This window comes from Brachionichthys hirsutus, chromosome 21, assembly GCF_040956055.1.
Source record: "Brachionichthys hirsutus isolate HB-005 chromosome 21, CSIRO-AGI_Bhir_v1, whole genome shotgun sequence".
NCBI lineage: Eukaryota > Metazoa > Chordata > Actinopteri > Lophiiformes > Brachionichthyidae > Brachionichthys > Brachionichthys hirsutus.
In genome coordinates, this window is record NC_090917.1 from 18,203 (window position 1) to 33,229 (window position 15,027).

The 15,027-nt window shown below is 49.4% G+C and overlaps 1 protein-coding gene across 1 annotated transcript in view; it reads left to right on the top strand.

Annotated features, from left to right (window-relative positions):
- LOC137910344 (protein sidekick-2-like) overlaps window positions 1-14,780 on the top strand; it is a 15,069-nt gene extending 289 nt beyond the window's left edge. The window contains 30 exon segments of the mRNA XM_068754781.1: window positions 5-96; window positions 501-648; window positions 733-873; window positions 1,468-1,649; window positions 2,005-2,120; window positions 3,186-3,381; window positions 3,518-3,616; window positions 4,292-4,483; window positions 5,281-5,402; window positions 5,587-5,696; window positions 6,463-6,613; window positions 6,693-6,930; window positions 7,444-7,559; window positions 7,686-7,974; window positions 8,123-8,317; window positions 8,415-8,616; window positions 8,983-9,086; window positions 9,323-9,393; window positions 10,294-10,426; window positions 10,807-10,863; window positions 11,012-11,113; window positions 11,325-11,440; window positions 11,794-11,980; window positions 12,740-12,877; window positions 13,107-13,316; window positions 13,395-13,520; window positions 13,664-13,828; window positions 13,935-14,075; window positions 14,582-14,659; window positions 14,662-14,780. Coding sequence (XP_068610882.1) covers window positions 5-96; window positions 501-648; window positions 733-873; window positions 1,468-1,649; window positions 2,005-2,120; window positions 3,186-3,381; window positions 3,518-3,616; window positions 4,292-4,483; window positions 5,281-5,402; window positions 5,587-5,696; window positions 6,463-6,613; window positions 6,693-6,930; window positions 7,444-7,559; window positions 7,686-7,974; window positions 8,123-8,317; window positions 8,415-8,616; window positions 8,983-9,086; window positions 9,323-9,393; window positions 10,294-10,426; window positions 10,807-10,863; window positions 11,012-11,113; window positions 11,325-11,440; window positions 11,794-11,980; window positions 12,740-12,877; window positions 13,107-13,316; window positions 13,395-13,520; window positions 13,664-13,828; window positions 13,935-14,075; window positions 14,582-14,659; window positions 14,662-14,780 — 4,336 coding nt within the window.
- Window positions 14,781-15,027: the final 247 nt, after the last annotated feature.

Genomic DNA, 15,027 nt, shown 5'->3' on the forward strand with positions numbered 1-15,027 from the left:
GTGCATCTGAAAGGAGAGCCATCGACTTGGCCTGGGCCAAACCTTTTGATGGCAACAGTCCCCTCATCCGCTACATCCTGGAGGTCTCCGAAAACAGTAGGTCTCTCTCAGCATCCATTCCATTCCTGCCTACCCTCTGTGGTTCGTACCCTTTGTGTCAGTTTACACAATGTTAACCTCCATGAATTATGTATGAGGAGTTGGGTTTATGGGAGAGGGAGCGACTCTAAAGACGGTTTGATATTTTTGTATTTTTGTGCAGCAGCCAGGGTTCTATCATATCAATGTCTTTTCCCGATGAATTTCCGCTCATAAATACAATCAATGAGACCAATTAGGATTGCGTGTCCTTGTTTTTCAAGTTGGATCTGCAGGATGTGCTTTTACGACTCTGCCTTTACAAAGATGTGATCTTTAGATCACTGGACGCCGAGATGAATGTGTTAGCATCGCAATTACAGATGTGCACTGAGCGTTGAACCTGCTTCCCGTTGTCCTAGATGCTCCCTGGGCGATCCTGCTGGCCAACATTGAGCCGGAATCCACAGTGGTGACGGTCAACGGCTTGATCCCGGCTCGCTCCTATCAGTTCCGCCTCTGCGCCGTTAATGACGTGGGGAAGGGGCAATTCAGCAAGGAGACCGACCGGTAGGCGTTAGGGGCTTTTTCAGACCGTTTTACGACAATGTTAAGAAATAAAATGCCTTCTAACTTCACACATGTGCCTTTCAGCGTCTCCCTCCCAGAGGAGCCCCCCAGCGCTCCTCCTCAGAACGTCATTGCTAGCGGCCGGACCAACCAGTCCATCATGATCCAGTGGCAGCCCCCGCCGGAGAGCCACCAGAACGGCATCCTGAGGGGCTACACTGTCCGGTAAAAGCCCCGTCGCTCACACCTAACGAAGGCTCGAAGGGATATGCGTTGAGGCTCTATTGTTCATTTCGACTTTGCACTTTCATCATAAAGATATAAAGCTGTGTTGAAAATCGAATGCTGAGCTTCTTCTGCACGCGTTGCCTTCCTTCTCACCCGAATGTTGTAGGTCCTTTAAAATGCATTTCATTCATCTTGATTTCCAGTCCATTATCTTGCCATGGCGAGCTCCTGGCGGCGGCGCTGGGGGGGGGGGGGGGGAGTCACACACAGTACGTCTCACTTACGAGAAATGATTCTGTCTGAAAGGAAAACTCAAATTTAATGACGACTTTGACTTCGAAAAGACTTCGAGGACTTTCGTCGTCAGCAAAATGCCAGCCTGGCTGTAAATCCTGTAAACATGTAATTAGTTTGGGTTTTTCTTTAATTCATTACATCCAAATGAAACAGCAGGTGTTCTGCAGACAGTGCTGTCGGTGGTTGTTGGCTCCTCGTCTGCTGGTGCTTTGTCTCCCCCCATCAGGACGTCAGGGGAACTGCAAGTCCTTTTTTTTCCAGTGAGCCTCTAAAAAGTTCATGTTTGTCTCTTAGGTATCGTCTGACCGGGCTGCCAGTGGACTACCAGATCAAGAACATATCCAGTCCAGACGTCACCAACCTTCTCCTGGAGGACCTCATCATCTGGACCAACTACGAGATCGAGGTGGCCGCCTACAACGGGGCGGGCTTGGGTGCTTTCAGCCATAAAGTCACTGAGTGGACTCTGCAGGGAGGTGAGATGCTAAACTATTGTTATTGTCTTTTTTTTTTTTTCTAATGCATGATGATAAACATTAATTCCAACGTGCAGAGTCGTCGTTATGCAGCAGCAACAAAAAAAGCTGAGGTTTGGACTGATGTCTCGCTGCTTGGGCTTTAAATCTCCACACAAAGATGTGACATCCTCTGAAATCCACGAGCCACAAACAAACCCACAGAGAGCTGTGCCCATTAGGTCTCGGTGCCGTCTGGATCAGACTGATGTGCAGAATCTTCCCCGACCTGTTCAGCTGCAATCGATGCAGGGCATCAAAACGGATGGCGACTCACAGCAGAATGAAAACTTTGCTGTCTGTCCACCTGTCTCAGTGCCCACCATCGCTCCCGGCAACGTGCAGGCCGAAGCGGTCAACTCGACGGCTGTCCGTTTCACCTGGACGGCGCCAAACCCGCAGTTCATCAATGGGATCAACCAGGGCTACAAGGTCAGTAGCTGCTGCCACACCCATTTGACCGGTTGTGGGGACGCTCCCTGTCTTCGCAAACCAATTTTCATGAGCGATCGTGAAGCTGTGTGCACGTGATGATGGAATGTCTCCATTATGTTCTCTCTGGTTCTTCGGAATACTTCATCTCCTTGTCTCTCTTTGCATGCCCGATTGAAATAAATGTGCCCAAACCCACCGGGAGACACGAAGCCCCATCCATAGAATGCTTCAATTTTTCTATTCTCGCTGTTGGGACTCATTTATGTCCTTCCTTGTCTTCTTGACTGTCTGTTAAATAGCGGTCCACAGGCATCATTCAAATGGGTGAGCAGACGCTGAGTAACCAAGTCTGAAATTGACATCGATTTCCCTCTGGGGGGGGGGGGGGGGGGGGAGAAACCAGTGAGACGAAGGGAATAAAGAGCATGAAAGGGCAGTGGATGAAAAAGGAGGGCGAGATTTAGTGGCAAAAGTCACGCATCTAGCCCCTCTGTCATCCTGCTAACTCTTAGACTCTTATAAAATCAACTGCGACTTCGCTGCTTCGCGGAGTTTTTTAATGCAATTTCAGATTTTTTTTTTGCACTTGAACGCGCCTTGAAACGCGCAGGACGAAGGGGCGTGGTCGGAGGAACTGTGAAATCCGCGCGAGTTGCTATTAATCATTTCTCATGTGTTCAACCTCGTAGGTTGATCATTAAAATTTAATTCGTTATTTCTAAAAGCTATCATATTTGTTAACCTGTTTTTGGAACGTAACCCCCACGGAAAACGAGGGACTACTATCCATTTTCTAACCGCTTATTCCGTTATCGGGTCGCGGGCCAAGCTGGAGCCAATCCCAGCAGTCAATGGGCGAGAGGCAGGGGACACCCTGGACAAGCCGCCAGGCCATCGCAGGGCAACGAGGGACTACTGTATACGTTAAAGGCTTTCCGATCGTTGTCACGCTATCGTACCTCTCGCCCGCTCCCAGTCCCCCAGTGGAGCGTTTCCAGCCATAACTCCAGAGGGCCTTTTAAAAACCAAAACGCTCTGCGCCTGCCTTCTTCCCATTCTCAGCTGCTCGCCTGGGAACCCGGAAGAGATGAAGACATCTCCATGGTGACGGTGCGACCCAACTTCCAGGACAGCGTCCACGTGGGTTACGTGAGTGGCCTGAAGAAGTTTACCGAGTATTACACCTCTGTGCTGTGCTTCACCACGCCTGGAGACGGCCCACGCAGCCCCCCCAAAGTGTTGAGGACTCACGAGGACAGTGAGTGGCTTTATATTTAAACGTCACAATCTCTGCAAATACAAGCGCCAGATTGTGGCTATATCCAGTGAGTACTTTTCTCACGTTCCTGTTGGCCTTGCTCTTCATCCTTCTTTACCCCCCCCCCCCCTTCCAGCCCCCGGCGCCGTGGGTCACCTGAGTTTCACCGAGATCCTGGACACCTCACTCAAAGTCAGCTGGAGTCAGCCAGGCGAGAAGAACGGAATCCTCACAGGTCGGTTGCAAAGAAAGGGAAGCAATCAAAAAGAGCTCCGAGTAAAGTTCTCAAGCCTCTCTCTGCTGCATGTTCGATACGATTTCAAACTGGGATTTTTGCACACAAATGCGTCAGATTTCTTCGTGCATGAGGAAATATCACGAGGGTCGCGGTCACGATGCGCTCACATGTTCTGGGAAATAAAAAAGTAAAGCTTTTATCTGGGACTGTGCATGCAAAATGTCCTAATTTACTGTCCAGTGAGCCACTTTTGCCCACCGGTGACATTAAATTTCCAGTGTTTACCAAAGCTGAGATTTAGCAGCATATTGTAAAGCAGTGTTTATTATTTATTTTTTTCCATAGTCAGACACATGCTGATATGCCGTATTAAATTATTGATTTGGGCAAGAAATGCTGCCAAATACAAAGAGCTGCTGGCCAAGGAGCTAATTGCATTAACTTTTTGCGAGTAAGCATGCGTGTGCGCTTTGGGCGGATGCGGCCTGTTTGGAGTCTACATGCGCACAGGGAGATGTGATCACAGGCTGATTCAATTTTTGATGGAGTTAATTTCATATTTCTGTTAGCTTGCTCTGTAGCATGCAAGCCGAGAGCCCCCCCCCCCCCCCCCCCCTGCTGTCAAATCTTCCCTGGGAGGATTCTCAGTCTGTCGACTCCTCTTTGCTTCAGGCTACAGAATTTCGTGGGAGGAATACAACAGGACAAACACTCGCGTGACCCACTACCTGCCGAACGTGACCTTGGAGTACAGGGTCACTGGGCTCACTGCGCTCACCACATACACCATCGAAGTGGCGGGGATGACCTCGAAAGGCCAGGGCCAGCTGTCCTCCTCCACCATTTCCTCTGGCGTCCCACCAGGTCAGCATCCCGGAAATCACAACAGACGATGAGTGGGGGGGGGGGATCCGATTTACAGAATCCAGATATCCGGGTCAGATGGCGCATTTCAAAAACGCCACATGTCACTTTTGATCATCCTGATATCATCACGAGGGGCTGTTTGAAATCTGTGAATTATCGGTCATGTGACGGAATTGGATATTGTGATTTTTGCTGTGACGCATGCATGATCAGCCGCTCATTTAAACGGTCTTGAGGGGAAATGATTAGAATTGCCAGGAGAGTTTTTAGGATTCATGTCACCTGGTTTATGGGTAAGCACGTTCTCATCCTCACCTGCCACGACAAACAGAAACATAAAGCGTCCTGTGTGTGCACATGCAAACAAGCAATCGTATTCATGCGCACACAGAATGCACCCCCCCCCCCCCCCCCCCCTCCGAGATTCCCTGGGAATAATCCCCTCTTATTGTTTCCTCGGCACATGTGTAAACAGTGGGGTATCAGATTGAATCCTAAATTTAATTCCTAAATCTAATATTTTGGAGATAACGATATGATACGAAACCTTTGATATGACAACATTTCAAAAATACAATTGTGCATTCCTCTCGAGCTTTACGCCACTTTTGCTGTCGTTTCTGCACTGAGGATGAAGAGAAAATTAGTACATGCAGTATCTGTGCGAACACAAGAGGGTGCTATTTCATATAGACTTTCCTTTACGGCCCCTTGACATACCTCTAGTCTAGTAGTTGCTCCATCAGTCCTTCCCTCTCTCTTTGTGCCATCCTTTCCTCTCTGCTTCTTCGCAGAGCTTCCTGGTCCTCCCACCAACGTAGCCATCTCCAACATCGGCCCACGTTCCGTCATCCTGCAGTTCAAACCTGGCTACGACGGCAAAACGTCTATTTCCCGTTGGCGAGTGGAGGCTCAGGTGAGCACAGATCCTATCCAGAAGGAAAATGTCCATTTTCTTTGGTCATGAATTGCTGCACCACAAATCGCTCCACACATATAATATAATTTTGGCACCATTCGATGCAGATCTCGTGAACAGTGCACGCACAGTGTTGCAGTGCCCGCTGTGTCCGTCATGCTGACTCTTGTCTCGGTCCCAGGTGAGTGTGGTCGGGGAAAATGAGGATTGGAAATTGGTCCACCAGGTGTCCAACAAACCAGAGGCCCGGTCCTTGGAGGTGCCAGGTCTCAACCCGTACACCTTCTACAGGTATGACGCCTCACAGCATCCATTTATATGTAAATAGTCTTCTTGATTAAATTGAAAAAAAACGCCTGTAAATGAGCCCAGATTTAGCTTAGATTGCTCATTTTAATTAACTATCCCATCTTGGAAATAAAATTAATGCCATTTTTTTTATATTACGTACAGCAACTACATACACATCGAGCTCAGAATATGCAAAGGACATTATTTTAGTCCAAGTGGTCTCATTATGTATTAAGCTGCTGCTGATTTTAATTCTGATCTCAAGTCAGATAAAATTGAACACGTATAATAAGCATGTGCAGATTATAAAGCACATCCCAGGAGCCTTATCTGATGCTCTACTCCGTTGTTTGAAGCTTGTTATGGACGGTGTGATTCTGAAATCATCTTGACACTATGAGCATGATCTGAATGCTGGTGCCAGACGCCTTGTTTTCCATGATCGCATGCAATCGGCAAGATGAGCTGCTCGCTGAGCCCAGTCCCCGAGGGCCTGCTGCAGTTCTAGTTTTCATTACGGCAACTTCCGACACCAACAGTTTACATTTGCAGCGAAGCGAGAGTTCAAACTGGAATAAAATGTGGATTAATTTACATATCCAAGCTGTGAAGCAAACACGACCTCCACTCGTCCCGTTCTGATCGCAGATCAAGGTGCACTAAGCCTCGCACGAGAGGAATCCGCGCAGTGTGGTAATTCGGACTCTGAGCTGTCCTTTCGGTTTAAACGAAACCATCCTTTTTAAAGTTGAACTCCAAACACCAGGTTCCGCATGCGCCAGGTGAATATAGTGGGCGTCAGTCCTCCCAGCCAGCCCTCCAGGAAGATCCAGACCCTGCCGGCTCCTCCTGACATGGCCCCCGCCAATGTCACCCTGCGCACCGCCAGTGAAACCAGCCTCTGGTTGCGATGGATGGTAAGACGGAACCAGCAACAGTGGAGCCTCGGCAATCGAAAGCGTGCTTTGACGCAGTTTTCTCTCCTGGCGTTTCAAGCCTTTGCCTGAATGGGAATACAATGGAAATGCCGAGCAGGTGGGCTACAGGGTCCAGTACTCCCGTGCGGGCTCACAGGGCCGAGCGCTGATCCACATCATCGGCGATCGGCTCGAGAGAGAGTTCACCATCGAGGATCTGGAGGAGTGGACGGAGTACGAGGTCCGGGTCCAGGCCTTCAATGGCATTGGGACGGGGCCCTGGAGCCAGCCGGTCAGAGGCAGGACGAGGGAGTCTGGTGAGTCTGGTTCAACTATCTGCAGTAGATGGATAGATAAAGGCGATAGATAAAGGATTTTTCTGGTGTGGGTAGGCCACCTGGTAGAAGGCATTTATAAAGCAGCCCACCCTATTTTAGCACAACCCCCCCCCCCCCCTATTTCCCACCACTCCTTTTAGCCATCACGTAGTTTGCCAAGCCTTAGTCAGACTTGGAAGCAGTGAAGGGCAGAGTCTGAGGAAATGAAAAACACATGAAGTTCATTCAAATGAAGATTTTCAGTACGAGGAATCAATGCTTTATGTCTAGGGACGAGTGCCGTGCAGGAGAAAAGGCCTTTCCTTGAGTCTTTCCTTTCTAGTAGGCCTGGAGGGGATACAAGGAATATCCAAGTATATGTGCAAACACGATTTAACCACAGCAGATCAGTTCAACTGCCATCGTTGCTGAATGTCAATACAAAAAAAAAAGACTATGGTGGGCAGATCAGGTGCATTTTTATCTCGCTTCCCTGCTCTCTTTGCTCCCCAGTCCCTTCTTGCGGACCCAACAACGTGTCTGCCTTCGCCACCACCTCGAGCAGCATTCTGGTCCGCTGGTTTGAAGTCCCCGAGCCAGACAGGAATGGACTCATTCTTGGCTACAAGGTCTGTTTGTGGCTTTTCTGTCTCGAAGCGGTTTGAGCTGTTGTGTTTGTCAAACTGCTCTAATTAGAGCTATTGAGCATGCAAAGCAGCCACGTCTGCTGACTTCTGCTTTGTCTTCTGGATCAGGTAGTGTACAAAGAGAAGGACTTTGACAGCCCGGTCCACTTCTGGACCGTCGAGGGGAACGCCACCCACAGCGTGCAGCTGACCGCTCTGGGGAAATATGTCCTCTACGAGATCCAAGTATTGGCTTTCACCCGTGTGGGAGATGGACGGCCCAGTTCTCCGCCGATTCTGGAGAGGACTTTGGACGACGTCCCAGGACCTCCGGTGGGCATCCTTTTCCCGGAAGTGCGGACCACCTCGGTCCGTCTCATTTGGCAGTCCCCCTCGCAGCCCAACGGCATCATACTCGGTTAGTTTTGGGGAGATTTCTGAAACGAGATATTTACTTTGGACTTCAAAACATTACCAGAGATGATTAACAAAATGATGATTAGCAATACCAAAACAATACAGGTGAAGATGTTCCCCCCCCCCCCTCCCGCCTACCTTCTGTTAAGCCTACCAGATCACGTATCACCTCAACTCCACCAATAGCAACACGGCAACGGTGGACGTCCTGAACCCCAGTGCGCGGCAGTACACGGTGACTGGGCTCAAGCCAGAGTCCGTCTACATGTTCCGCATCACGGCGCAGACGAGGAAGGGCTGGGGCGAGGCTGCCGAGGCGCTGGTGGTCACCACGGAGAAGAGAGGTAACCCCGTGGGTGCATTTCAGCAGCGTCATCCCACTCCATCCTTTACCTCTATTGATAATTCTCTCCCTCCCCATGCGCGTTCACTTTTCCCCAGCTCATCCCCAGCCCACCAGCCGTCCCGTGGTTCCTCAGAAGGATGTCCAAGCCCGCCGTGTCCTGCTGACGTGGGAACCGGGCAGTGACGGCCTGTCTCCTGTGCGTTACTACACGGTGCAGCTCAGAGAGCTTCCGGCGAGCAACTGGACGGTGCACTCTGCCTCCGTCAACCACGACGCCACCTCCTATTTAGTATCTAGGTAGAGTATACCTTCTGGATCCGAGACTTTTTATCTTTCATATTATGCTAAATTGGATGTTCTCTTGTGCTTATCCGTAAATATTCGCTTGGCTGAAGTATCGTTGGCGAATAAACAGGATGTTTCAAGGGTATAACGTTTTGTTTTAGAGCAAAAATAACCATCTAAATTGAGGACAAACATTCTTCTTCGTCTAATTCCTCTTCCGTCTTCCACCTCTTCTTCCTCTGCCTCGAATGTGAGCGTTGCAGTTAGTTTGTAAGACATGTCGCCCGACTCTTTTCCTCTTTTGACATCTCCGGATTCAGAGTTTTAGGAACGAGCGCTGTGAGTCAATCACAAAAGTTCCTGTGCTTCGTCCCTCAGGCTGAAGCCCTTCACGTCCTACCAGTTCCGAGTAAAGGCCACCAATGATATCGGGGACAGCGGGTACAGCGAGGAGAGCCAAGCGATCACCACCTTGCAGGATGGTGAGAGTCAACAGTCGAGTTAATTAGATTAAGCGCAAAGGAGCAAAATTGGGCATTTGTGGAAATGTGATGTTTGCTTTCCTGCTCGGGTTTGAATATTAATGCCGCTCTCGTGGCTTCCAAAGGTAAATATCAGACGGCTAGCGTAGTTTAGCATAGCGTCTCGTGTAAAATGTGTGACAATTTGTAAAAGTCAACATGATGAACTTCCTGTCCTGTCGCTTTTCCGCCCTCAGCGCCGGACGAACCGCCCATAATTCTCTCCGTCACGCCGCACACGACGACGTCGGTGCTGATCCGCTGGCAGGTGAACGATGAGGCGTTAGCGCTGATGACGTTTGAGTGTTTAGAACCGTGACACGATGGTCTGAAAAATGGCCTCTGGCTAGACACCATGACAGTGCACAAAGCAAACCCATACTTATACTTGTACACACACCCTCTTCTGTGTGTGTGTGTGTGTGTGTGTGTGTGTGCAGCCACACTCGCACCTGAATTAACGGGTAATAAAGAGGAAAACAGGAGGCTCCAAGTCACAATTTTACTTTTATGGCAAACGCTTGTCGGATTTATAAGGATAGAGAGGCGGTCTGTTTTGTCCCCTCCGGCTTGCCGTCTCATGTTCATCCATGGGGAGGGGGGGGGGGGGGATTTCTTACATGACTCACCTCTGGGTGATCTCAATTTGAGGGGAATTTTTTTCACTTACAGTAAATCTCTTCGGCGATGGTAAATTAGAGACTAAGCCCTGCGTAGTGCAGTAGAATTTTACAGTCAGGGAGCACATCTGCAAAAATGCCCGTTGAGGTGAAATCGGTAATTTGCACGACCTCATTAAAACAGTTTCTGGGTCGCATCCAGTATTCTCTGCTATTTCTGGGAGTCTGCAGAGCTCTGCTACGCCACAAGTTTAACTCCCTTGCCTTTAATCCTTTTCGTGCTCCTGGTTGTGCAATAATAAAAAAAAAAATTCTTCCACTTGAAACCAAGAGTTTAAAAATCACTTTGACAGTTTTTGTCGAACACGACGAAAGCTGAATATATAGCCGCCGTTAATATTTGCACAGCTAAAGCATATCATTTTCCTGCAGGGGGTGGGGGGGGGGGGGGGTTGACCTCATCAGGTTTCTTGTTCGAGCCAGTAAAAACCCAGTTCTGTGAGTTTTCTCTGTCACGATTCCTTCAGCTAACAGAATGTGTCTTCCAGCCCCCACCTGAGGACAAGATCAATGGGATCCTGCTCGGCTTCCGGATCCGTTACCGCGAGCTGCTGTACGATCGTCTCCGCGGTTACTCCCTTCACGCCATCGGCAGCGCGTCCACCTGGGCCGAGCTGAACGGTGAGGGGGTCGCTGCACGATAAACTTTCATTTTCACTCTCGCCCCTTTCACTGTTTGCAGAACATTTAAAAAAAAAGAAAAAAAAAATCCAGGCAGCCCCGTTCTGCTTCCAAGATCTCCCGACACTTCCCAGCCAAGCCTTTGATTTAGTGATCAAAGCTGTTATTAGGTTTTCTGTTTCTGCTGCTTCGTGCGACGAGGCCTGTAATTTCACTCTCATTTTGTGATTACGTTCCTCACCCAGAGATCTGATCACCGCCGATTGCGTTGATTTGGATGATGGTAGCGCAGTTATTATACTTTTGTCTCTTCCTCCACCTTCCTCTCCTGTTACATCCGTTGTACAGTTCGCGTTTTTATTTCCACCTCTCCTCCGCAGCTCCTTACAGCCTCCGGAATCTGAGCGACTCGACTCTGACCCAGTACGAGTTAGACAGTAAGTTCTGTTCACTTTCAGTTCAGTTCCAAATTCCAAATTGCACCAAGCTCGAATAGTCCAACACAGTCGTAGCACGCGCTGACCTAAAAGAAAGCATAACCTTGTTATAGTGCAAATTAAATGTGTTTCTTTACTTCCCCTGCAGAGCTGAGTAAACACAAGCGCTATGAGATTCGCATGAGTGTATACAACACCGTGGGCGAGGGGCCGACCAGCCCGCCACACGAGGTGTTTGTGGGAGAAGCAGGTGAGTGCGCGCTTCCTTTTCCTTTTTTTCCTATCAACACGTGTCTCCCGAGAAGCCGGAATGTAAAAGCGCGCTCCTCCAGAAGTTTGCTTGTTCAGGTTGCAATCTGTTTCCGCTTTTTATCCCAGCGCTTTCTCCTTTAAGCTGCATTATTGCTAAAGTGAAGGAAACTGATCGATTATGGTCCTTCCTTGCGATCTGTTCCCAACAGTGCCAACAGCCCCGCCCCAAAACGTGGCGATCCAATCCGCGACAGCCACCCAGCTGGACGTGACCTGGGCCCCTCCTCCTGTAGACGCTCAGAACGGAGACATCCAGGGCTACAAGGTCAGATTCCGAAATTCCCCTGCAAGCACCGCGAGCAGTGAGCCTCATGAGCCCTGCGGAAGCAATGGCGTCTCCTGTTTGTGCCGACGTAAAATGCATCCGTTTGATGTTAATCACCATTAAAGGCGCATCCTTACAGTTTTATTAGTGCTGCTTTCCTGAGGGGATTTCAATGAAATGTTTAGCCTGCTGCTCTAAAAAAAAAAAACATTTTACAGGGAATGAAACGAAAGTGCCTCCCCCGCTTAAAGGGGTCTGAAAAAGGCCTGAGTTTTATAGGAGCTTTATTCCCTGAGCATCATCTGCAGGCAAACCTTGACATTGATTCACGCCTCCCCCCCCGCCCCGCACAGGTTTACTTTTGGCAATTCCAGCGGAAGAACGAGACGGAGCGACTGCGGACTCTCTTCATGCCAGAAGGAGGGGTGAAGCTGAAGAACCTGACTGGTTACACCACCTACATGATCAGTGTGGCCCCCTTCAATGCCGCCGGGGACGGGCCCCGCAGCCCACCCATGAGGGGACGCACTCAGCAAGCAGGTGCGTCCAAACACGCTCCCAGTGCACAATTTATGCCATAGGAACAAATCTCTCTATATGCAACGGACACACAGTCGGAAGGCAGAGCGATAAAGAAGGATAAAAGATAAATAAGGCGAGAGAACGATGCATTTAGTCATATTTATGTGCTGGCAGAAGTGCAGATGTTAGCTCAGAGAACCATGAGGGCTTTTTTTTTTTTTTTTGAAGTGGATGAGTCGACCGTGAAGAGATAATTTGTTGTGATGGGGATGCTAATCATTGCTGTCAGCGTGCCAAACGGCGTTAGCGTCGCCGCTTTGTGAGCGCCAGTTCCCAATCAGCGAACTCGCTCTAAAACTCATTTGCTGATTCCCCTGCTTAGTCGGGAAAAGTACTTTAAATATGTTTACACAACTTCTCAAACAGGAAATCCTCCTGCCCTCTTCTTTGTTTCTTCATTTATTTCCTTTCTGTGCCCATTTTGGTGATTTTTTTAATGTCCTGGTATCAAGTAAAAAGTGTTAAAATCAATGTTTATGTTAAGATTCTCCTCATCCACCGCTGGGGACGATCTGAAGGTGATTTCTATCAAAGGTTTTGTAAATCCATCATCCAGATAATTATTCCTAAGCACATTTCTTGCTTGTTACTGCGGTTTATTCCAGAGTCGTCGATCTCTTAACATCGAATTTAACATCGGCATTTTACAAGCGTGTCAAACCTCCAAAGATCCCTTAGACGTGCGAATGCTATATTCTCGCCTTCCCTTCCTTTCAGCTCCGAGTGCTCCCAGGTTCATCCACTTCAGTGAGCTGACCACCACCTCCGTCAATGTGTCCTGGGGGGAGCCGGCCTTCCCCAACGGCATCATTGAGGGCTTCCGTCTGGTCTATGAGCCCTGCACGCCGGTAGACGGTAAGCAAAGCCCCGCCTCTCGCTTAGGTAGGCGGGGTTAACTGCATGGCGGAAAAGCGGCTGCAGCTGAGACGATATGTTTGCAAATGATCTGTTGCTATGGCGCCAAGATGCAAAATAAATATCCCGCCTCTAAAGTACTGCGTGTATTTCCGTGTACTCCTGTGTTGCGATCCCACATGGCCTGGCCCTTGTAAGACTCTGCTCTGAATGTGGTCTGTCTGTCCAGAGTCCTCAGTGGCCTGTGTCGACTGTCTTCACTCCCCACCCCCCCCAGGCGTCAGTAAGACAGTGACGGTGGACGTGAGGGGGGGTGGCCCCCTGTGGCTGAAGCTGAGAGATCTGGCCGACGGCATCACCTACAACTTCCGGATCCGGGCCAAGACCTTCATCTACGGGCCTGAGGTGGAGGCTAACATCACAACTGGGCCGGGAGAAGGTAACGTGCATGTGTGTGTGTGTGTGTGTGTATTTTAAAATCATGCTTTCCATTTAATGCTGAATTGCTTTTCTTCAGGCGCCCCTGGACCTCCTGGAGAACCCTTCATCACGCGGTACGGCTCCGCCCTGACCATCCACTGGACCAGCGGGGACCCAGGCCGTGCCCCCATCACGCGCTATGTCATCGAAGCGAGACCGTCAGGTGTGTGTGTGCCTCGCCGGAACCGTTTTAATCCTTTTAATCCTTGTTTTAATCCTTGACCCTCTTCCCTTATTCAAATTGATATCAAACTATCCGTTAACAAAGTTTTTTCCTTCGACCCACACGCTCCGCCTACTTTGCAGATGAAGGATTGTGGGACATCTTAATCAAGGACATCCCGAAGGAGGTGACATCACACACGTTCAGCATGGACATCCTGAGGCAAGGGGTCAGCTACGACTTCAGGGTGATCGGAGTGAACGACTACGGCTATGGCTCGCCAAGTTTACCGTCTCCTTCCATATCAGGTGAGCTTTCAGAGACTTCTCCATTGGAATTTTTCTGAATGCTTCTCAGATATCACAGAAACCCAATAACCGTGAATTCATTTTTCTTTGTGTGTTTTATATCCAGCACAAAAAGTGGCACCTTTCTATGAAGAGTGGTGGTTCCTGGTTGTGGTGGCTTTAGTGGGGCTCATCTTCATCCTCCTGCTGGTTTTCATCCTCATCATCAGAGGACAGAGCAAGAAGTATGCCAAGAAGTCCGAATCAGGTGAGCGCACAGTATTTAAACGCTATAAAAGGAGCGGCTGCGGCGTGTGGCCGTGAAGCGGAGTGGGGGGGGGAGGGGGGGCATGCTTGTTAATTCCGTGCGGAGCTGACATCAGCGGGTATTTCCTTTTATTCATCGCTGTTTAGCTGCCGTGCAGGAAGGAGGTCCCTGCAGGTCGCTGCCCATCTCTCTGACTGACAGGAAAAACAAAGGGCCTCCTTCTCACTCCCAAAAAAGGAGCTGTCATTGCCTCCATATCCCCCCCCCCCAGGATGAGTGTGTGTTTGTAGATTTTTTTTTTTTTTTTTTTTTATCTCCGCTGTCTTTCTCCAGCATCCCTCAGCCCATCATGAAATCTATGAAGTTATTGCATTGCTTCGCTTCGAGACAGAGAGAATGGTCTTTCACTGAAGAAATGCAGTTCACATTTTTTTTTTTTGTTCCAGTTGCTCCTCCCTGGTGTTGATCTGATTGCGCGACTGGCCTCTCCCCCTCTCTCTCTCCAGGTAACGGCTCCAACTGTAACGCTCTGACCCACGGAGACATGGTCAGCCTGGACGAGGGCCGCTTCCCGGCTCTGGAGCTCACAACCGGAGGCTGTCTGTGAAAAACTCCTTCTGCAGGAAGAACGGCATCTACACCAGGTCGGTGAGCCGCGCCGACGGTGCTCCGAGTCCGCCTGATGTCAAAATGAAACATAAATAAATAGATAAATGACTTCTGGGAAATATCTGGGCGATCCACAGAAAGGTGCTTCACAAAAATAAACATAAATCACTCCCTCATTCCCTCACTGGTGTGATTTGGAGAAGACGGGGGCGCTCCCAAAGAGATTAGCATTCCTGAGTGTGACTGTGTGTGTGTGCAAGAGTCCTCATGTCCATATGGTGGAAGGTTTATTGATTTGTGATAAATTAGTATTTTCCATGCACGTGGAGTTGCCTCGGGGACG